The sequence below is a fragment of the Phoxinus phoxinus genome (genome assembly GCF_949152265.1).
Source record: "Phoxinus phoxinus genome assembly, chromosome: 18".
Taxonomy (NCBI): Eukaryota; Metazoa; Chordata; class Actinopteri; order Cypriniformes; family Leuciscidae; genus Phoxinus; species Phoxinus phoxinus.
Window position 1 is genome coordinate 4622351 of NC_136893.1, and position 22993 is coordinate 4645343.

Genomic DNA, 22993 nt, shown 5'->3' on the forward strand with positions numbered 1-22993 from the left:
CTTTAAATGTATACAATTCTTCTGAGATCATCAGGTAGAAATCATTTAGACACTGGTTCATGGGTCGCAAGGGAGATAACCGCTCTATTGACTGTTTTTATGTAATGCAATATATACAAATAGAAAACAAGGCCAGATCATTGGTGATATTACATTTTAGGTTTAATATGTAAACAGTTGCATGTATAGAAAGTACGTACTGCCCTCTACAGGCCAAAATATGCAAGTGCAAGTTTCTTTCTGAAGGTCAAGCATGCATCATCTGTCCATCACATTTCCCGAAATCTCTTAGCAGTGCAGTGCATTTTCTTTCATTGTTGTTTTTCTAGGTTTGCCTCTTGACTTTAAACATCTTGTGATCATTTTGGTCTTAGGTTTGACTGAGCAGCACCTAGTGTTTAGAAATCCTGTTTGAAAGTCAGAGTGATTTGTTCGGGGAAAAAGAACAAGGCCTGTAAAAAATATTTTGAAAACTGTTCATGCATTTTAATATTTTAAAAATGTCACCATGTTATACCTTAAAACTAAAGTATTACCCACTTATTTTTTGTCCTTGCAAAAATACATGCACAGTTAAACATTTCATTATGCTGAGATGAAAGGAGTCACAAATAATGATAATAATAAAAACACTGCTACGTTTTAATGCATTTCCAAGTATCCAAGTATTTCAGAACGTGTTGCTTTAGCAGCTAAGTTTCAAATCAAAAAAACAAAAAAGCATTGTCTCACATGGAGCAATGTCAGGGTCACATGACCAGCCAGACTACTCACTTTTTTGAGCATGTTTGCACTGTTGCCTCATTCCCATAATTCCTTTAGTAAACCGACTGCTTAAAAGAAGCAGACATTGCATGCAATCTTTTTTAGTTAACCCTGCAGTAAATCGAACCCTGCAGCAAAAAAAAATGTTCTTCATCTCATTCCGGGTATTAAAAGATATTATTGAACTTGTATGTTATCAGCTCTGATGTCACAGATAATATCAACTTCAATGTTTGTATGGTAGCCGACCTGAAGAAGAAAGTTCAGCTCTGAGATCAAACCCTTCACACTTCAGAGAGTGCTGTCTGAATCTCGGCTGTCTGATCTACTGAAGCATCCAGATCCTGTCAACTAGAGAAGCTCAAGTATGTTGGACATTAAAGTCACCATAAAATTGACTATTCTTATTTTTATGGAAGATGGCAGTATTTATTATAAATGATTTATCCAGGCACATCATTATTTATTTATTTTTAAATGAATGTGCCCTCGTATATAACCTTTAATCAAAATAACTTCCCCTCCCTCTTGCAGAAACTTCTCTTCTCTGATGATGAGGGCAGGGCAACCGTCAATCACATGAGATCCACCAAACCACAAACAATCCAATTCCCCATGAACAAATAAAGTCATGCCCTACTTTTTTCTTGTTAAGGAGCGCTAAAGTAAAACTATCTGTTCAATATTTCATTTCACTCGGAGATACGTCACAACACTTGAGAAAAGTCGTTTGCAACTTCGGGTTCACACAGACTTGTTCATCTTTCGTTCATCTTCGGAACACAAATGAAGATCTTTTTTATGGAATCTGAGAGCTTTCTGATCCTCCATTGACAGTCTACGCAACTACCACATTGACGCATCAAAAAGTTAGAGATCGTAAAACGAATCCATATGAATTTAGTGGTTTAGTCAACATTTCATATAATCGCTTTCATATAATGAACAGATAGAATTTAGTGAATTTATTCACATATAAACATTTATCAACTCACACATCAGCTGTGGTAAACAGGAGCTCAAACATGTTCACTTGAAGAACCAATGAGGTTCATTCTTGTGTTACGCAGCACGTTTGAGCTTCAGCAAGAACCAATGAGGTTCATTCTTGTGTTACGCAGCACGTTTGAGCTTCTGCAAGAACCAATGAGGTTCATTCTTGTGTTACGCAGCACGTTTGAGCTTCAGCAAGAACCAATGAGGTTCATTCTTGTGTTACGCAGCACGTTTGAGCTTCAGCAAGAACCAATGAGGTTCATTCTTGTGTTACGCAGCACGTTTGAGCTTCTGCAAGAACCAATGAGGTTCATTCTTGTGTTACGCAGCACGTTTGAGCTTCAGCAAGAACCAATGAGGTTCATTCTTGTGTTACGCAGCACGTTTGAGCTTCAGCAAGAACCAATGAGGTTCATTCTTGTGTTACGCAGCACGTTTGAGCTTCAGCAAGAACCAATGAGGTTCATTCTTGTGTTACGCAGCACGTTTGAGCTTCAGCAAGAACCAATGAGGTTCATTCCTGTGTTACGCAGCACGTTTGCTCATGACTTGCTGGATGCGGGACAAAGCTTCAAATTTCGGCACTGTAACTTTTTCATGTAGCCTAAATTTTATAGTTTTTTTTCTATATTTACTTCACCACAAAATCATTTTTTATCAGTGTAGAGACAAAACTGGCTCAGATTTCATCAAAAAGACCTTCGTTTGTGTTCCGAAGATGAACCAAAAAGTCTTACCAGTTTGGAACAACATGAGGGTGAGTAATTAATGAGAACATTTTCATTTTTGAGTGAACTAACCCTTTAAGTCATTGTTTTCAGCAGGCTGTAGCTCATCTGTGGATCACGTACATTCATCAAAACCACTGGCCACTTTATCTGGTACACTTTTCTCAGGATATGACCCTCCGAAACACCTGACCCCTTTTTGACCCGGATTCAGCAAAGTGCTAAAAACTTTCCTGAGAGATTTTGCTCCATGATGTTATCATTCATGCCACAAATCTACCGTTTCACCCTTAAACCAAAGGTGCTCTATAGAACTTAGATCTTATGACTGTGGAGGTCAGCGAAATACAACGAGCTCATTGTCGAACTAGTTTGAAATAACGAATGCTTTGTGGCATTTAGCTGGCCATTAGAACATAATGCTCATTTATGGGTCCATGCATGCCATAATTTCTACCCGGCTATCGGTCAAGGTTCAGATTAGGTGATGGCTTTTCCCATCTGTACTACCATTCAAAAGTTTAGGCTCGGTTTTTTCAACTTTTATTCTGTAAGGATGCATTAAATTAATCAATAGCGACAGTAAATACATTTATAATGTTACAAAATATTTCTATTTGAAATAAATACTGTTCTTATTCATCATAAAATCTGAAAGCAAAAGTATGGTTTATACAAAATATTAAGTTTTCAACATTGATAATATTAAGAAATTGTTCTTAAGCATCAAATCATCATATTATAATGGTTTCTGAAGGATCATGTGACACTGAAGACTGGAGTAATGATGCTGAAATTTCAGCTTTGCCAGTAGGTATAAATTACATTTTAAAATATATTAAAATAAAAAATTGGTTTTATATTTTAACCATATTTTACTATATTACTGTTTTTCCTGAATTTTTTTGATCAAATAAATGCAACCTTGGTGAGCTTAAGAGACTTCTTTCAAAAACTTAAAAAAAAAATGTTGTTGACCCTATTTTGCTATTTGGTCTTATTGTAACAATTAATATCAAGTGACTTTCAGTGCATTCTGGGAACAACTGTCCACAAGTTTGTGTGTACAAGCAGAGCGTAAGAACATATTTATGAATGATTAACACAGAAATTTGTTCTGCTCTTGCTATCATTAAGGACCACTGCAAAAATGCATTGTCACGTCATACGTAAAATCAAATAAAAGACTGTTTATTTCTGTTTTGAGACCACAGAGATCTTCATGGAACTCACATATGTTCTAGATGATTTGTACCTGATTTCACCCTATAATTTTAATAATTTGTTAATACTGGGAAAAAGTTTGGAATATGATTTTATACATGTTTTTGAAAGAAGTCTATTAAGCTTACAGTTTATAATAACTGTTTTCTATTTGAATTAAATTGTAATTTATTCCTGTGCTCAAAGCTGTATTTTCAGCACCATTCAGCACACTTCAGAAATCATTATAATATGATGATTTGCTGCTCACGATACATTTAGCTTAATATTTAGTTCTCCTTAACCCCAGACCAACCTGTTATTACATACTTTTGTTAAATATCCTGTAGATTTTATCATTTACAGTTGGTCTTTCTCCATCATGCACTGAAAAACAAGACTCGGTTTATGTTGTGAATCAAGGACACCTGTGCTGGTGCTCATGGATAGAACGATCACATGTGTGATATTTTCTAATTTTACTCATTCTGCACCCCCTGCCCCCTCTCTGTGAAAATTCCTAGAATTGCCATGAAACCAAAATCTTTCCACTATCACTATGTGGTCAGCAATGCACCAAAAGCACTGTCCTCAGTGCGTCATAAGACATGGAGCTTTGTTTTGTTGGTGAGATTAAATTCCTCCACAGTCCATTAATGTCTGAAGCAACTACCAAGACACACACTGACCGCTTTCTCGCTGGCAACATCTTCAGCCAGCAGCCACTGCTCAAAGCACTCAAGGTAAAATTTTATTTTTTGCCGTTTATGTGAATGTGATTTCGGTGAACATGATTTCACCAAGTAAACCGTGTTTCTGGATCACCCTCCTTGTTAATCCTGGAACAACATTCCAATCAACCAATCAGACTTGAGGGATATTTAATGTCAGGTTTAGCCTTACAACTATAGGGTTAGGTGCTTCTACATCAGTGTTATTCATCCATCAATTGATTTTAGGGATAAGTTATGTGTTGGATTATGTTTAGTGGGTTAAGAGACTATGCTTTTGGGCAAGAATACTGGTCCAGGATCAGCAGAAGATGTCGATCCAGGCACACGTCTTACTTAGCATAATCACGCCAACTGACCACAGTGGAACGTGTGTGTGTGTGTGTGTGTGTGTATGTGTGTGTGTGTGTGTGTGTGTGTGTGTGTGTGTGAGGGTGAGGATTGGGGAAAGACCTGGCAACCATCCCTGGAAAAAATCATTGCCAAGAAAATTCATGTCTCAAGTAGCATATGGCAAGAGATGGCCCATATATGGTCACCAAGAGATACGGCTGAAATGGTTATGAATGAATATTGTTATTTCTGCTATTTAAGTAGTTTTGTTAGTAGGCTACTTTAGTAGTAAATATGATGATGCTAAAAAAAAAGTATTAAAGGGAAATCATTAAGGTCCTACAACCTTTGTACCATGTGCTGCCTCCCTGCTGTTGTTTGAGTTCAAAGAACTTGGGTCAATTACACTAATAATTGCACACAGTGGGTCTCATTCATGAAACACGAGCAGAACGAATTCTTGTGTAAATCGTGTGTAAAGTGGTTCTGGCTTAAATTTTCGGATTCATTAAAATGTTTGTATTTTCCAAATGTTAGTTGGTACGAAAGAAATCTACACCTGCTCCCAGCCACGCGTAGTGCGCGTGCGTTTAAAGGAACACTCCGACTTTTTGGGACTTTAGCCTATTCAACTTATCCCCCAGAGTTAGATAACTCCACACATACCTTTTTCATCTCCGTGCGTGCTATAAGTCTGTTTGACGCACCCACCGCTAGCCTAGCTTAGCACAAAGACTGGATGTAAATGGTTGCAGCTAGCATACTAATCCAAATAAGTGACAAAATAACGCAAACATTTTCCTATTTACATGTTGTGATTTGTATAGTCACAGAGTGTACAAAAAACAAAGTCACATGAGACAGACATATTTAAACCGTATAAATACTGGGAACTATATTCTCTGAAGGCGAAGCACTGCTATTTGGGCGGAGTGATAACCGCAGCACCTGAGACACGCCGTGGTGAGGAGCAGAGAGTTCGTTCAGAGCGCGTCTCAGGTGCTGCGGTTATCACTCCGCCCAAATAGCAGTGCTTCGCCTTTTTTCTTTTTACTTGTATTATGAGAGCCAGTGATAGCATCTGCAAACTGAACACTTTAATCAAATAATTAATTGCTTTCAATAGGGCTGGGCTATATTTTTTCGAAGTGAACTAATTAGTTTTTTGCAGTCGAGCTTCATGTCGAACCATTTTCTTTTCATTACTGGGCCTGTTCGATTAACAGATGAAACTCCAGTAACTGCGTCTGTAATATCTGCCAATCTTCCTTTTTTTAGGACCTGATACACCTATGTACGCTTGAAAATAAAATGTGGCGTTTTGAATGAACTTCTGATAATAAAATATTATCTGATAATGAGCAATTTTTCTTTTTCATTCGCTTTTAAGAAGAAATGCTGAAATCCTGCGTTTGGTGTCATAATATGATGCCCATATATAGTTGTCAGTCGGATTTAATGGGCGGGATTTATGGTAATTTGAGAATGAGCGTGCACGCGCTTCCCATTTACGACTGATTGGAATTCATTAACACACACACGTTTCACTATCACTTCTGACGTTTACGAAATATTTGTGAATCAGGAGAAGAGTTTTCGGGAAGGTCTCTTTACGCGCAAATCACTCACATATTTACTCGTATATTTACGAATATTTCATGAATGAGGCCCATTGTATATCAATTAAGACAAAAGATTATGGAAGATAACACAAAGTAGATTAAAGCCCACACACATGCATCAAAACAGTCAGCTTAATCCAATGGACCAGTCTTAACAGTTAACAAACTGTTTAAAACTTGTTTTGAGGCATTGAAGTGATAATAATGTCGACGTCCGAGTGTAATTCTCGAACGGGTTTGCTGCTTTGGTTATCTCTCAAATGAACGTGTAAACGTGTAGCCTAATTGGCAGATGCAGTAAATACACACTCTGATTGCTTTATAACAGCGTTATCTAAAATACTGTTGATAAGCTTATTACGTTTATTGTAGGGGCAGATAGGCTACAAGCTCACACACCACTCACTGATCTACTGACATAATTCACACACCACCGACACGCATGCGTATTTGACACGTCCCCTTTAAGAAGGAGTTCATGAGAGTTTGTGGGGTTGGTTCAGTTCAGACGGATTAGTTTAATTTGTGTCGGTCTCACACTGCAATCCTGCCTCAGTGTAGCCTATTTTTTAGTAGGTCAAAAAGCTACAATATCAAGTTTTGCGATCTACATGCCATGCGATAGGCTATACGATGCCCACCAAGCGATAACCTTCGGTCCGAACTTTGTACGGACTATTTCCCCCATGTAGCACGTTCGAGCAATTCACACGTTATATGACATTAAGTTGACGAGATAACAGAAGAATACAAAAGACAATAAAGACAAGAGTCAAATGGTCTGGAACTGCACCAGTTAGCAGCACTTAGACCAGTTTTTGTATAATAATAATTTAAAAAATAAATAAAATAATTGTATGTATTTACAATTGCCATATGTAAATATATGTAAATTCCACGGGAAACTTTCGAGCATTCGGGAGCGTGCATTGCGTAACCTGAAAACGCTAAATAACTTAGCCTATAAAAAATCTATAAAATGTTTCATGGCTCTCAATCATTTATTTATTTATTCATTCATTCGTTTATTTTATTAATAATAATAATAATAATAATAATATTCGTTTATTTTAAACGAGATCAAGGAGGTCCTTATAATGCAATGACGCATGACGTCAAAGATTACCTGTTAATACTAAAACTAATCAAGCACCAAAGCGAATCAGGGCTTGAATGTGAGTGAGATGTGTTGAGAAGTTTCGGTGTGAACGTCGTTAGTCACTGGGCTGGCTGAGGCTGCCTGACACAGCAGAGCTACAGTAGCCTTGTTATGTTTTCTGTAGGTTAATTCATGACATTCGGAAAACAAATTAAGACACTCCGTGATCTCTGGGTAAGTACCGTGTTCCCCTCATTTGCGATTCTTTAGTTTGCAGTAGTATATTGTGCAGTGTAACACTACAACTTTTGTGAGTGCCTAGCATGGGTTCATATTATGTGGTTGGTCACAACAAGTGGTTGGGCACTTGATATGAGCTTAAAATTTGCATTAGGCTATACGCTATAACAAGTAGCCTAGTGTTCAACTTGGACAATAGTGCCCTAATAGTGTGAAATATAGATCATAGATGTTAATTCACTATATTAACCTCAGGAGAACTGATTACCTAGTCTAAAAATCACTTAAAGTGATAGTTAGCTTAAAAAAAAAAGTAATTAAACTTATATACTCACCCTCGTTAAAAACCTGTAAGACTTTCATTTATCTTCAGAATACAAATGAAGATCTTTTATTGATGAAGTCTGAGCTTTCTGTCCCTCAGTTGACAGACATCTTCCAGTTTAACGTGAGTTTTGACGTGAGTTGATGAATGTTTATGTGAATAAAATTGAATCTGTTCACCATAAGGTCATTCTTCATTTGTGGTGGCCCTCTACTTTAGAACAGTTGAAATGAACTTTTAATACCAATAAATTATAAAATGTTTTCATGTTTGTATTCTGTAGGATAAACACAATTTGTGCACTATAAATAGATCATTTTTAGTTTTAAAATACATATTTAATTGAGTTTGAGAGATTGCATTTATAGCAAAATATGTATGTTCCCACCATATCTCAGAGAGCTATCATGGAATTTAATTACAACAATATAACATTTTTAACAAAGCGATCTCTTCAGAGTATTAGACTAAACCACTCAATTCGGACTAGTTTTTACGATCTCTTCGTGAACTTTTAAAAAGTGTCAAAGTAGTTAGCTGTCAACAATGGAAAGACAAAGCTCTCAGATTTCAACAAAAGATCTTCATTTGTGTTCTGAAGATGAACGAAAGTATGGTTTTGAAACGACATGAAGTAACCGAGTTTTCATTTTTGGGTGAACTATCCCTTTAAACACCGGTTTGACCAGTCATTGAAATTGAAATTTGCTTTGATATTAGATGTCATACAACGATATTCATACATTTTAATGTTACCTACGTGGTCTTACAGTTGAAGAATATGCTATATAAAGACCATTAATGTGTGCAAAATCTCTCTGGTTTCAGTAAGCATGGCGTCAGTGTTGTCACAGCTGATGGGTCAGTGGATAGATGTTCAGGGACTCCTGATATTTCTGTGTGTGCTGCTGTTGGTGAAACACCTGCGAGATGTTCAGTCAAAGAACATGCCGCCAGGACCCTTCCCTCTGCCCTTGTTTGGAAACGTAATGAGTATAGGCTTTAGTGATCCAATGGAGGTTTTTCCGAAGGTATGTGTTTTTGTTTTTGTTTTTTGTTTTTCATATGCATAATATTATGTTTATTAAATGAGTTGTGTACATTCACAAGTTGACATGTTGATTAGATTGCTGAGCGGTATGGAGATGTGAGCACATTTTATCTGGGAAACAAACCTTGCATACTGCTCACTGGATACGAGACTTTCAAAGAGGCATTTGTGGAACAGGCGGACATCTTCACAGACCGGCCGTACTTCCCTGTGAATGACAAAATCTGTAAAGGGAAAGGTAAAAGGACACCGTCCTATGAGTGACACCATTTACACGTTAAAATGTTCAAAAACATTAAGTCTGTTATCAATAAACTGCTCACAAATTCATCTTTTTGTGAAACGTCAGGAAACATCTTGTAATTCGCCTTTTATTTAAGGCGTTATATGTACTTTCAGACACAACAAATGTGTTTATTTTTGCTGATACTGAAATTAAATGTTAGTGTTGTTGTACGAAATATCAATATTTTGCTATAATTTTCAATCAGTGCACCAGACATTTAGTAAAATTGGTAAAACTTTTGCAGTGGCTAGAATAGCAAGCTTTGTCATTGAAAACATGCAGAACTGTTCATGACATACATTCTGTAGATCGTTACAGTGATCCTGGATTTAATGTAACGTGAGAAATTTAACTTTCCGGTCTCTCTTGAAATAAGGAAGTTCATTCATTTAGTAATTCAAAACTCCCACGTGACCATTGAACTATATGATGCAAAATGTTCACTAAGAAACACATGGAAGGAAACCACTTTGGTTAACACATGACTGCCCACATGTACAATTTGAAGGATCCAGTAGCGCAAATATTAGAACAGGCGGCAAATTGGCAGGCCACCATAAATAATAGATGTTACCAATTACATTTGTAAAAAGGTTGTTTACATAGCCTCAATTCAATACACTTCAGCAATCATAGATTTTGCTTTTTTTGTCTCTTTGTATGTAGGTCTGATCTTCTCCGGCGGGCACATGTGGCGTCAACAGAGGCGTTTTGCTCTGGCAACACTGAAGTATTTTGGTGTGGGCAAGAAAACACTAGAAAACTCCATCCTGCAGGAGTGTCTCTTTGTCTGTAGTACTTTTCAAGACAAGCAAGGTCAGAGCACCATTTCTGCCTGAATTCATACATCTGAACCGACTACAAGTACACACTGCTCTCTACAGGCGAAGATGTGAAAGTACGGTTTGCAGCCGTAACCATTCTTCCTCTCTTTTGCTTTCTAAGGTTTGCCATTCAACCCTCATCACATCTTGAACTACGCGGTGGGCAATATAATATGCAGCCTGGTTTTTGGCCACAAGTTTGAGTATGACGACCAACGTTTTCATGAGCTGTTGCTGTATTCAGATGACACCTTCAAGCTTCCCGTCAATATCTGGGGCCGGGTATGAGACCAAATTTACTATTATGGACCTTTTTCACAAAAGTCCTCCTATAATACTATTTTAAAAGCTCCTAATTTAGTTTTAAGCCTCCTAGAATATATATATATAGGCTTACATGATTCCAAGGTCGGAAAACCTTTAAAAAAATGTCTCATAATATACATTGCAGTGTCAGCTCGTTTCTCACAGTGTCTGAATTGGTTCGATAAAGGATTCGATCTTTCTAAACTCCTCCTTTCCGAGAGCCTGCTCTGCCCTGATTGGTCAGTTGGTCGACCGCTTAGTGCGTGTCCAAAACCAAATGTCCATTCGAATATCTGAATTTCAGCGATTGATACACAGTGATATGAACGGTAACGATGGCGTCGATTTTGTAAAATCTAAGAAATGCTGAATTTAGCTTTAGTTTTTTTTTGTGCTATTGTAGCAAAAGGGGAGAACATTTTTGTAGTTTCCATTTCCCACCAGAGTTTACTCAACTATGATGAATGTCTAAATTGTAATTTGTAAAGACCAGGAACATGTATTTATGATTATTTTATGTTGACTACGAAGCGAGATCAATGGTACTGAAATGTGAGATTCTCTGCAAAGATTGCTGAATTACCGATGACCAAATGTATTTGTCCCTCAACAGCTGTATAACACGTTTCCCGCCGTGATGTCCTTGCTGCCAGGAAATCACCAGACTACATTTGCCAACCTTTCCAAGCTGAAGCTCTTTTTTCAGGAGGAAATCAGGAAGCACATAGAGGACCGAAACCCTTCCAGTCCCAGAGACTACATCGACTGTTATCTGGATGAAATTGAGAAGGTAAGCGTCCGGTTTTAGCGGATCCTGGCAGAATGGTTTCAGGAAATCTTCTCTTCTGATTTAGATTGTTTGTAGACTGATAATTCATGCTTTTTAAATGAAATCCAGTGAACTCAAAGGAAACGTTTGTGCACTTTTAATTTACCTGTTTTTAGAAACGCTCTAGCCATCTCTTTTTAACCCCTCTTTCTGTCCATGGTTGAATCCCAGTGTAAGGACAGTGAGGCAGAGTTCACAGAGGAGAACCTGATACACTGTGTGTTGGATCTGTTTGGAGCCGGAACAGAAAGCACTGCTAAATCACTCAGCTGGGCTTTACTCTACATGGCCAAGTACCCAGAGGTGCAAGGTGGGCCGCTCTGCTCCTTTGACTTTCTTGTTAGGCTAATGTGTGTTTGTGTGTGTCCACATACTCTGCATGTTTCCTTTCCATAGAGAGAGTCCAGTCTGAGATCGATCAGGTGATTGGACAGACACGTCAGCCGTCGATGGAAGACCGGACACATCTGCCGTACACCTATGCGGTGATCCATGAAATTCAGAGGTTCGCAAACGTTCTTGCCTTCATTCCACCGAGAGTTGCCAGCAGAGACACCACAGTAGCTGGATGCCTCATTCCAAAGGCAAGTAAAGCTTTTTTCAAAATTAAAAATTGCAATACGGTTTTCCCCTCAAGTTTTGCCAGAAACTTTTTTTTTTTTGCTTGATCTTTCATTAGCTACTGCATTACTGTACAGGATTTAAATTGGCACAAATTTAACAATTATGGTAGAAGTGAGAATGAGTTTCTTTGAGTTAACCCTTGTGCGTCCTTAAGGAGATTTAACTTTTTCAGGTTTTTTTTATATATAATTTTGCGTGTTAATACCAGTTGCCAACTGCATACATTTTGACAGAAGTGTGTATTTTTATTGGAACACTGGTAACACAAAATAGTTTTTCTAAAGGACAACATGTCCCCATTCATTTTTTTTATTTTTTTATCCTGGGGCCATTTAGCTATAAAGTGACTAATATATATATATATATATATATATATATATATATAAAATTTTCTTTTTTTTACCAGATGCTGCCATTTTCTCAGGTTTGGCCTATAAATCCCAGCGTTGTGTATATTAAGCTTTGCTGGGATCTAATGGGGAAAAAATATGACACTGCACCCAAGCATCAAAATTTGTCTTTTTTTTTTTTTGCTTCAGACATTTAGGTCCTCTAAAGACAGAGTAACTTTTTTAAATTGACGCACAAGGGTTAAATTTGGTAAACGTACAGATTTTTTTTTTTAAACAATATATTGTACCGATAACATGATTCTATTTCAGTGAACAAACACTTTGTTTAATGATTGTAATGTTCTTGTGTTTTGTCCTATGACAGGGTGTGATGGTGCTGCCGTTGCTGAAGCCAATCCTAGAGGATAAGAAAGAGTACAGCACTCCGAATGAATTCAACCCTGCACACTTTCTGGATGAAAATGGGAAATTTTTGAAGAGAGAAAATTTCATCCCTTTTTCAATAGGTAGGTCATAAGGAATATATAAACTATAACTAAAATAAATATATACATTCACACATACTACTACATACATTTTTTTATTATTGTTTTTGAAAAGAAGTTTCTTCTCACCAAGGCTGCGTTTATTTGTTCAAAATACAGTAAATAAAATTACAATTTAAAATAACAGTTATTCTCTTGTAATATATTTTAAAAAGTAATTTATCCATGTGATCAAAGCTGAATTTTCAGCATCATTACTCCAGTCTTCAGAGTCACATGATCCTTGTATAGATCCTATATATAGGAATCATTCTAATATGCTGATTTGCTGCTAAAAAAAAAACATTTATCAATGTTGAAAACGGTTGTGCTGCTTAATATTTTTGTGGAAAGTGTGATAAGGATTAAAAGAAAGTTCATAAGAGCAGCGCTTCTTTGAAACAGAAATATGTTGTAACCTCTAAGGATAGATATGCACCGATATGAATATTTTGGCCGGTACCGATATTGGCTGATAAATCTACATCCAAAATTTTATATAGAGACTTATGATTCATTAGCGCTATAGGGAGATGAAGAACAATAACAAAGTGCATTAAACTGAAACTATTTGAGCTACAAGCCAGTGTGTTGATAACGATAAGTTAAAATAACATGTCAGATTACAATATCAACCAGAGTTACGGGCTGTTTTGTACAGTTAAAATAACTGGAAGTGAATTATACCAATAGCCTCACACATTTAAATTACCAATGACTTATAATAAATAAGTAGCCTTGTAATAAGCAGGTCATTTTGCCAGGTTGGTTGATTGTACCTTTTAACCCTTTATTTATAATTAAAATCAGACACTTGTTATGAGATTAACATTTTGATTTTGATATATTGGCTGATAAATCTACATCCAAATTTGTATATAATTAAGAACCTGATTGCAAAAACAAGTCTTGCCATTAAAATGTCCCAAGCACACAATTATGATGTTCTCATTATAATTTTATGTAGTCTATATGACAGACTCGTGCTGCACATGTTGCATTTACCTGTATTTTCCTTTTTTTTTTAAGTGATTCTGATATATCCATATTTCAAGTAATTCAAAACATGGCGAACAGTGCACATCTGAAGTGTTTCATCTGAAGGAAATAATCCATAATTTATTGGCTTTAAAGGAACACTCCACTTTTTTTTGGAAATAGGCTCATTTTCCATCTCCCCGAGAGTTAAACAGTTTTACCGTTTTCGAATCCATTCAGCCGATCTCCGGGTCTGACGGTAGCACTTTTAGCATAGCTTAGCATAGATCATTGAATCTGATTAGACCTTTAGCATCTCTCTCAAAAAAATTACCAGAGTTTCGATATTTTTCCTATTTAAAACTTGACTCTTCTGTAGTTACATCGTGAACTAAGACCGACAGAAAATGAAAAGTTGTGATTTTCTAGGCCAATATGACTAGGAACTGTACTCTCATTCCTGCGTAATACTCAAGAAACTGTTGCCGTACCAGCAGCGCAATGATATTACTAACTTAGTCCCGGTCATGTTGGAAGTTACTGAGCTGGGGACTACTTTCAGGCGCTGTGTAATATCATTGCGCTGCTGGTACAGCTGCACAGTTCCTTGATTATTACGCAGGAATGAGATTATAGTTCCTAGTCATATCGGCATAGAAAATCGCAACTTTTCATTTTCTGTCGGTCTTAGTACACGATGTAACTACAGAAGAGTCAAGTTTTAAATAAAAATATAAACTCTTTGGTAATTTTTTTGAGAGATGCTAACGGTCTAATCAGATTCAATGATCTATGCTAAAAGTGCTACCGCCAGACCCGGAGATCGGCTGGATTCGAAAACGGTAAAACTGTTTAACTCTAGGAGTGTTGGAAAATGAGCCTATTTCCCAAAAAAGTTGAGCGTTCCTTTAATGTATTGGCCAAATTTTCTTATCGGGCCGATAATTATAACATTAAAAATGAACGTATATCGGCCTATACCAATATGGTGGCCGATATATCTTTCATCCCTAGTAACATCTTTACTCTCACTTTTGATCAATTTAATGCGTCCTTGCTGAAAAAAAAGTTACTTACCCAAAACTTTTGAATGGTAGTATATATAAACTGAGATTTCATCAAATTCACCTAAGCTTTACTGATCCAGACCTTGATTTCCAGGTAAGAGGATGTGTCCAGGTGAGCAGCTCGCTGGAATGGAGCTCTTCCTCTTCTTTATCTCGCTGATGCAGCGTTTTACCTTCCTGCCTCCTGAGGGACAAACACTGAGTCTCAAAAGAACAGTTGGCATCGCTTCTGCTCCTGAGCCTTTCCATATTCGTGCTGTTCCTCGAGAATTCGACACTATTGCAACCTAAAATAATCGCCTCGTTAAAGCACATTGATGAAGTACAGATAACAATTTCTTTCTCTGGTAATATGTGAAACATGTAGTTATGAATATGGTATTTTTTATTTCCATTTCATACACAAGGTCAGTAGTCAGGCTACTTTTTCCCCATTTTAAGTATCCTAGTACATGGGGGACGTGTTGAAAATCGAAGGCAGTCGACTTTGCTTCACAGTCAATGAAATAATCGAAGCGGTTGGGCTATTTAGGGTGCAACACATCTTTCTCCATTGACAGCCATTAAAAGTAGCTATACATTTTAATATATAGTATGAACCCCTTAAAGGGGCAAGGGCAATGGACAGAATATGAGATGGGAGGATATGTCAATGCATTCGCTTTCACTCACAAATAATGCAAAAGTTTTGTGAGCGAACTCGTAGCACTTGTGAAAGAACGCAAATGAAACCCATCTCATATTTTTCTATCCCTCCGTAATTTTGCAATGCGGAAGAAAGCTATTTTATTTGAACGTGTGAGACTTATGATTCATTAGCGCTATAGGGAGATGAAGAACAATAACAAAGTGCATTAAACTGAAACTATTTGAGCTACAAGCCAGTGTGTTGATAACGATAAGTTAAAATAACATGTCAGATTACAATATCAACCAGAGTTACGGGCTGTTTTGTACAGTTAAAATAACTGGAAGTGAATTATACCAATAGCCTCACACGTTTAAATGACCAATGACTTATAATAAATAAGTAGCCTTGTAATAAGCAGGTCATTTTGCCAGGTTGGTTGATTGTACCTTTTAACCCTTTATTTATAATTAAAATTGGACACTTGTTATGAGATTAAAATTGTGATTCCTCTAATTGATTTCTCTGTGAATTTTAATGACATTAAACCATTCAAGCGCAAGAGAACCGGCGAGCTGTTTTCTGTACTGTGCTCTTCTGTGTCTTTTTTGCACTTGAACACACAAATACACACAAAAATGTCACAATATCCACATAAACACAGTCAGTTATGTCTTAAGTGAACGTAAACAGTTAAGGAAAACCATGTTGTGTAACAGTATATTGGGTCCGTGCGTCAGGTCTTAGACGGTAGAAGGTTTATTGGGCTGCTGTCACTTTGTCATTAATGTTAATCAAAAAACAAAAGACTCACTCACTGTTCTTGATGGAATAACTTCTGTAACTATATTTATAATGAATATTTTATTTATAAACTGGTTTTATTAGATTCGTTTCTGTACCTGAATACCTGAAAACACTGGTAATTTCAATCATATCTTTGTCCGGTTGCATTTATTTGTGCGATTTGCTAGTTCGTTATTTTTTTCTTTGATTTTTTTTTATCACTGACTGTGTACTTGTCTTTAATAATGCTTGAAATGTAAGCTTGTTTTTGCTATGGTATTTTTAAACCACAGGCAAAATGTCCCTGTGTAAAAGTTCTTGAGCTTGTTGATTTTTTTTGTTTATGGTATTCAGCTGCAATGAAATGTTTTGCAGAAATAACATTTAGAATAATTTTTAATAAATTTCTTTTCTTTTTTTTGTACCTTATTGGAATCTAAAATAGGACTCGATAAGTATCGTAATCGATAGGCAGAGTCAGAATTGTTAAAATTCAAAGAATACCCAAACATGAGGAATATTGTGATGTGTTCATTCCCAGAAGAAAACTCAAGACTACAATGGAGGCGTTTCAGGGAGTTCAGAAACAGTCACACTGATATAGAGAATAACTCCCGCTGGAGGGACTTTGAAACTTTGCAGAGCTTTTTCATCCTCAAACAACAACATTACACTAAAGAAAGATGACCATGTAAAAAAACATTAATGGAATAAACTATGTAAGTAACATTGTATGTTTGCTGCTGCAGAAATAAACCTCGTATATTTTCTTTGTAAAATTGGATTTTCTATTTGATATTTCTTTATAATTTTACACTTTTGCAATAACTTTCTGCTTCATTATTCTTGCCGGAAGAACTCGAGGACTGAAACATCAGTCACACATAATCACAGCTTTCTGTCAGTTAGTGTCAGCTGATCACAAACCGGCGTGCAGCTCACGCTCTTCCACTTATTGACTGGGAATGAGACGGACACTTCATTTCCACATGGTCTCCTGTCTTCATCCTGGACGAGCGTCTGGACTCCATGATCATGGCATGACGTCAGGTCGCTGCACGGGTTGTGCTGACAAACTGGCTTGACGCAGCCGTACACCTGCTGTCCACACACTCCACTCTACGTACAGTCATGCTGGAGGACGACAGCCTGACGACCACAGCACGTCTCACATCTGCAAGAGTTCCTGCCGACAGCAGCGCAGATCTTCACTTTACTGCAGTCGGACTGGAGGAGTTTAACGGCTGGGGAACGGCCCAGTTGTTGATGGCTGATTGATCACAAGACATAGTGTGAGCTGGAACCATTGAGAGGAGAGATTGATGAATAGCAAGAAAACACGCAATCAGCTTTTTCAACGGCATGATTATCTAAGTTGAATACTTACATGTTTTCAGTTTTTCTTCCTGATTGTATTTGAATAATGAACAATCTGTGTTTTCAGTCTCACTGGAAGCAACTGTTGTTTTTCTCTCACAAGCGACCGATATATTCACATCTTCATCTCCACCCCGTCCACAGCTCAGAGCTGAAGAATTTAATGTTTCATGAAAGGGCGGGTTTAGAGTTTAGAATTAATTATAATTTATATAAATTTAAATACAGTAGAAGTGCATTTTTTACATTGATGCATGAGAGAAAGATTGGTTCACTAGCTGTATTTAACTTTAGATAAGTATATTTAGCATTGCACAAGTGAGAGTCATTTCAGTGATAATGGGAAAGGTTTAACAAGAAGTAAAAATATATCTCAACTGAATTAATCAGACTAATTAACCAACTAATATCTTGATTTCATGTCTCTAAGGCCCTGTTTACACCTGGTATTAAGATGTGTTTTGGTCGATCGGATCACAAGAGACACATTCCTGTTTACACCTGGTGTTTTAATCCGTCTCTTTTGTCCTCTTTCAACCACTTCTTTCCTGATTTCTTCAGGAGGAGGGTCTATGGCCGGGTAAATGTTTGGGCTTTTTCAGATCTTTCAATCTGATGGACAAAATCATCTCAAGCAATTTACATGAACGCGACCGAAGGTGAATAAAGGAAATGTTATTGTTAATTTGAACATTTAATGAAACTGAAAAAAATAGGCTAAAAAGGCAAAGAAATGACAAAATAAAAACTTTAAAAAAGAATGTGCCCGTGTGGATGGATTATTTATGTGGTTTCACATTTGGATACAACAAATTTTGATATAAAAAAGCTCACTGACTAAAACAATCTACAAAAAAAAAGAAACGAAAATGAATCTGCATTAAGGCTGTTTTTGTCTTGTCAAGTCATCTTCATTTATTTGGCGCTTTTAACAATGTAGATAGTTTCAAAGCTACTTTACAGAGATAAACGTATAATTTAAGGTAACAGATTGTTTTGGCTTTATAGCGGTTCTTGAATAATGTTACTTTCCAGCTAAAGTTAGTTTTGATTGATTCACTTCTGTCGAAAGGATCATTTATTATTAAATTAGGGGCCGCTAAGACGACACCGTTCTCTTTACACAGACTTTAAACGCGAACCTGTGAGAAACGCTGATGGCGCGCGCATCAAGAATTAATTCTATAGTTGTGCGTTTGAGGGCCGAGACCATCTTGGGACCGAGATGGTCTTGTGCATGTTGTCCACGAGGGTCCCACCTTGTAGTAAGTGCAATCCTGAATGAAGTCCATCTGGGCAATTAACATGGGGCCATTATGGAGCCCGCAGACAATCCTATATACTGTAGATCCCCATAGTGTGTTAATTAAGTGTGTTAGTTTTATATTTTATAACACCCCTTAACAACCACGATATTAGAGAAACATTAATAGGCCTACTACTCTGAATACACTGTATACAGACCCTGCCATCATGTGTCATGACATTGTTCCTTTCACATCGTTCTCCACAGAGGAAAACTAGATATTTGACACTCGATTTAGTGAAGACTGACAGGCATGTAATTAGCTAAAGACAAAAAAATGTTTTTTTTTCCTTTTTATTAAAACATTGTTTTTTAAGCTATTTGAATTATGAGGACTCATGAATCATAAATCACATTTAGGTTGTAATACCAGTGTAATACACATGTCATTATACAGATTTGTGTCCTCATAAATCACAAAAATAAGACCACACACACACACACACACACACACGCCTTTTGTTGCAATTAATTATTTCAAGTGAGATACATATAGAACATAATTTGCTTATTTTCCAGAGGATTGAATCATTGCAGTTTGATGATCCTTATTGATGACGTCATGTGACTGACTGGATGATAATGAAGCATCTTGCTTGATTTTAAGCATGACTAGTTCATGAACTGCAGGCTTGAGTCAGTAAAGACTAGCTGGCTTATTTAGCTGCATAATTATAAAAAACATAATATTACAACAATTACACTATTATGTTCTGCACTGTGGCTTTTAGACGAGACTACAAATATATAAGATATGTAAAAGGTTTATTAGAACAAATTATTCTCATTAATTTGGTTTGTTTAAGGTATATTTCTAATGTATGTTATAAAACAATGGAAGACTATATGGTATGGTAAGGACGTACAGTAAAAATTCTCTTTCATTTATAATGAAATTTCAATTTTTTTGCCCAGATAACTACAAATGGCGTTGTGTTATGCTCTCATTACTTCTCATTAAACTTAATTGACACAATTTTCTTATGTAAAAATGTGAAGATTGCACTGGTGCTGTTTTTAAGTTAAATAAGAGAGACTCATCCACACTAAACTGCCCCTCTCGTGAGACGGAGACATTCTTCACAGTCTTCAGCTCTGAGCTGTGGACGGGGTGGAGATGAAGAGGTGAATATATACCGGTCTGCAGAGGAGAGAAACTTCAGAGCCAGAGAAGAGTTGCTGAGTTCTTAACTCAGATTCTGGTGCTTTCAGAAAACAGGCATGCAGATTTTACAGACTGACCTTGTAGATGTTGGGGAGGAGCATTTCTCATACATTTATTTGAATTTCGAAAAAACGACAAAAAACATTTGCTGACGCTGTTAGACATTTGGAACTGTGTCTGACAGACAATTGAATTTTTCAGAAACTTTATGACTATAAGTGCATGAATATTTAATTAGGAAACATGCCTAATCCAATGACAAGGGTTATCTGTTTTTGAATAGCTACTAAAAGACAGTTTTGTCTTGCCAATTATTCTCTCCCAATCTCTTTCTCTCACACTCTTGTTTGTTTGTTGCAGCTCACACTATGTCTTGTGAAAAGTCAATCATCAAGTGTTGCCCGGTCGGACGCTTTGCACTCACTACGCTGGACGATTGCAAGAAAGCGCCATGCTGTGTGTCAGTTTGCAACAACCCTTGCAGTTGTCCTTACAACCTCGGCCTAGCATGCTGTGAATGTGGTTGTAAGAGCTACACCAAGAAAGTGGCATGCTGTGTTAAACCTTGCACTAAGTTCTGCAACTGTGTCCCATCACGCTGTGATTATGGTTTTAAGGACGACTGCAAGAAAGTGGCATGCTACAATCCCTGCAGCAACCCCTGCAACCACATCCCACCATGCTTTGACTATGATTATAAGCAAGTTGCCTGCAAGAATATTAAAGATGACTGCATGCCACCATGTGGAAGAAAGGTGATCGGGCGTTTTCAAGTTATTGATTCAGGAGATTCAAAAGAGGCTTTCTGCAAGCCGGTTGGTGAACGCAACACTCTGTCATGCCATGATCAAGACGTCAAGAATGTTAGCTGTGACTGCAAAGGCATTCAGTCATGTGGAAACAAGATGATTGGGCGCTTTCCAGTCGTCAAACTGGATTCAGAAGGGCCGCGCTGCAAGCCGACTCATGCCCGCGCAATTGACAACATGATGTGATTACTGTATGTTGGATTGTGATGACTGCTGTCCTTGGTTTACAGTCAAAAATGTAGCAGAAAGTTGTTGTTTTGCTTGATTATTTTCTGTAACATTGCTAAAAGTACAAAGAAATAAATGGAAAATAAAGATGTTAAAATAAAAACGTGTTAAAGCATTATTTCTCTAGTTTAAAACTAGAATTTCTGCACCACTGCCCCGGCCACAAACTAAAAAAGTCGCTGTTTGAATTAAAATGGCCAAATGCTTAAAGTCCCCCTGTAGTCAATAATTGTATCCCTTAAAACTCATCTTTGATCACCAAAATTACATATTTAAAAGTTTTTTTTCCTTGAAAAAAAAATTCTTAATGCCATAAAATAGCTTGATTGTAACTCGACACCCTTATTTCATTTCGTATACGCGGTTCTATGAATATGCAAATGAGCCCTGCCTCCTCTCACTCACAGCAGCTCAGAGATCCACTGGTTGACGATCACACGTTGATCTGATTGGTTACAAGGTAGTTTGTGACGTCAGAAACACCAGCGATTTCAAACCGTGTTTTTCAGACTGTATTTGGTTCAGTGCAGTTTTAAGGAGAAAATACTCAGCAATGGTGTTGACATGAACTTACACACGGTTTGTGTTAAAGCATATTAAAAACACCACATACTGTAGACATATAAACAACATTAAAAACTTGATTTTCACCACATGGGGACTTTAAGAGTCTATGATTGGAACATTATTGCAGTGATTATTATGTTTCTATCATGTGGTTTGGCAACAGTTCTTCTAACCCTAATTGATGGAGTGTGTAGATTTTCATTTCTTAAACATCCATGTAGGAAGACGCATCATGGCCATATTCCAGGATGACAATGTAAAAATTCATCAGGATCAAATTGTGAAAGAATGGTTGAGAGAGAGAATGAAGAATCATTTTCACACATGAATTGACGATTCTGAGTCCAGAACTTAAATTCATGTAAAGTCTTTGGGATGTGCTGGAGGAGACTTGACATAGTGCTGGACTCTTGCATTGACAATACAAGATCTTGACCAGAAATTGATGCACAGCTTAATAAAAAAATTAATACAATTGTGTTATTTCCATTAAGAGGTGCATCAATTTTGGGCCAAGATCTTGTTTAACGTGGATTTTTCACGTACAGTAGGTCATATATTTGGCCATATTACATTATATACTTTTTTTTTCTTTCTTTTTTCTGTACATGATAACAGTGGCATAGCAAATGTGAGATGTTTGTAATGATGTAGGCAAACAATGTTTAATACTTTGATGGTTTGGCAATGAACATTTGCACTGATGTAGTATTTAAATAAGCTGTTACAATTAACTCGTGAGACTCATCTTAAGCACTAAACTCTCTCTCATCAGATGGGAAATTCTTCACACTCTTCAGCTTTTGAGCTGTGGATGGGGTGGAGATGAAGGTTTTAATATATACTGGGCTGATGTAGAGAAACAGTTGAACAAAAGAAGAGGTTTACTTCACATTCGCTTTATTAATTCTTTCAGATAACACACTCTTCAAACACATTCAGAACTACAACCAAGTAATGAACTCAAATATTGTTTTATGCTCTTGTGATCTGATTTTATTTCCACATTGCTAAAAATGTGGTCAAGTGAAGCCCAGGATCGTCTTTAGCAGACTGTTTATATTTTTTCTCTGATTATGTGCAGGACATGCAGTAAAATATGTAATCTGTGCATTTATCTGTATATGTAAAAGTCACTGAATTGATAAAGCTATAAAGGCAAAAAAATAAAGGCAGGATTAACCAAAAAAAAAAAAAAAGATGTGGATCCTTATTTAGTGTTTTGTCGCTAAAATCCGTTTGA

General features: G+C 36.8%; 1 protein-coding gene across 3 annotated transcripts; it reads left to right on the plus strand.

Moving 5' to 3' along the window:
* Positions 1-4370: 4370 nt before the first annotated feature.
* Positions 4371-16440, plus strand: LOC306986262 (cytochrome P450 2J4). 3 transcript variants are annotated; one of them, XM_079589328.1, is made up of 11 exons: positions 7503-7553; positions 7662-7711; positions 8871-9073; positions 9169-9331; positions 10046-10195; positions 10325-10485; positions 11123-11299; positions 11510-11648; positions 11735-11922; positions 12680-12821; positions 14979-16440. In XM_079589328.1, the coding sequence occupies exons 3-11, from the start codon at positions 8876-8878 to the stop codon at positions 15173-15175; spliced, it is 1515 nt and encodes a 504-aa protein (XP_079445454.1). In that variant the 5' UTR covers positions 7503-7553; positions 7662-7711; positions 8871-8875; the 3' UTR covers positions 15176-16440. The 3 variants fall into 3 exon arrangements, with proteins under 3 accessions (XP_079445453.1, XP_079445452.1, XP_079445454.1); XM_079589327.1 differs by lacking the exons at positions 7503-7553; positions 7662-7711 and adding an exon at positions 4371-4435 and having other exon boundaries at positions 14979-16439; XM_079589326.1 differs by having other exon boundaries at positions 7334-7711.
* Positions 16441-22993: the final 6553 nt, after the last annotated feature.

Coding starts and splice junctions, on each gene's coding strand:
- LOC306986262 (XM_079589327.1), top strand. CDS start 8,876: ATGGCGTCAGTGTTGTCACAGCTGATGGGTCAGTGGATAGATGTTCAG. Junction 9,074..9,168: donor CAATGGAGGTTTTTCCGAAG/GTATGTGTTTTT, acceptor CATGTTGATTAG/ATTGCTGAGCGGTATGGAGA. Junction 11,649..11,734: donor CAAGTACCCAGAGGTGCAAG/GTGGGCCGCTCT, acceptor TCCTTTCCATAG/AGAGAGTCCAGTCTGAGATC.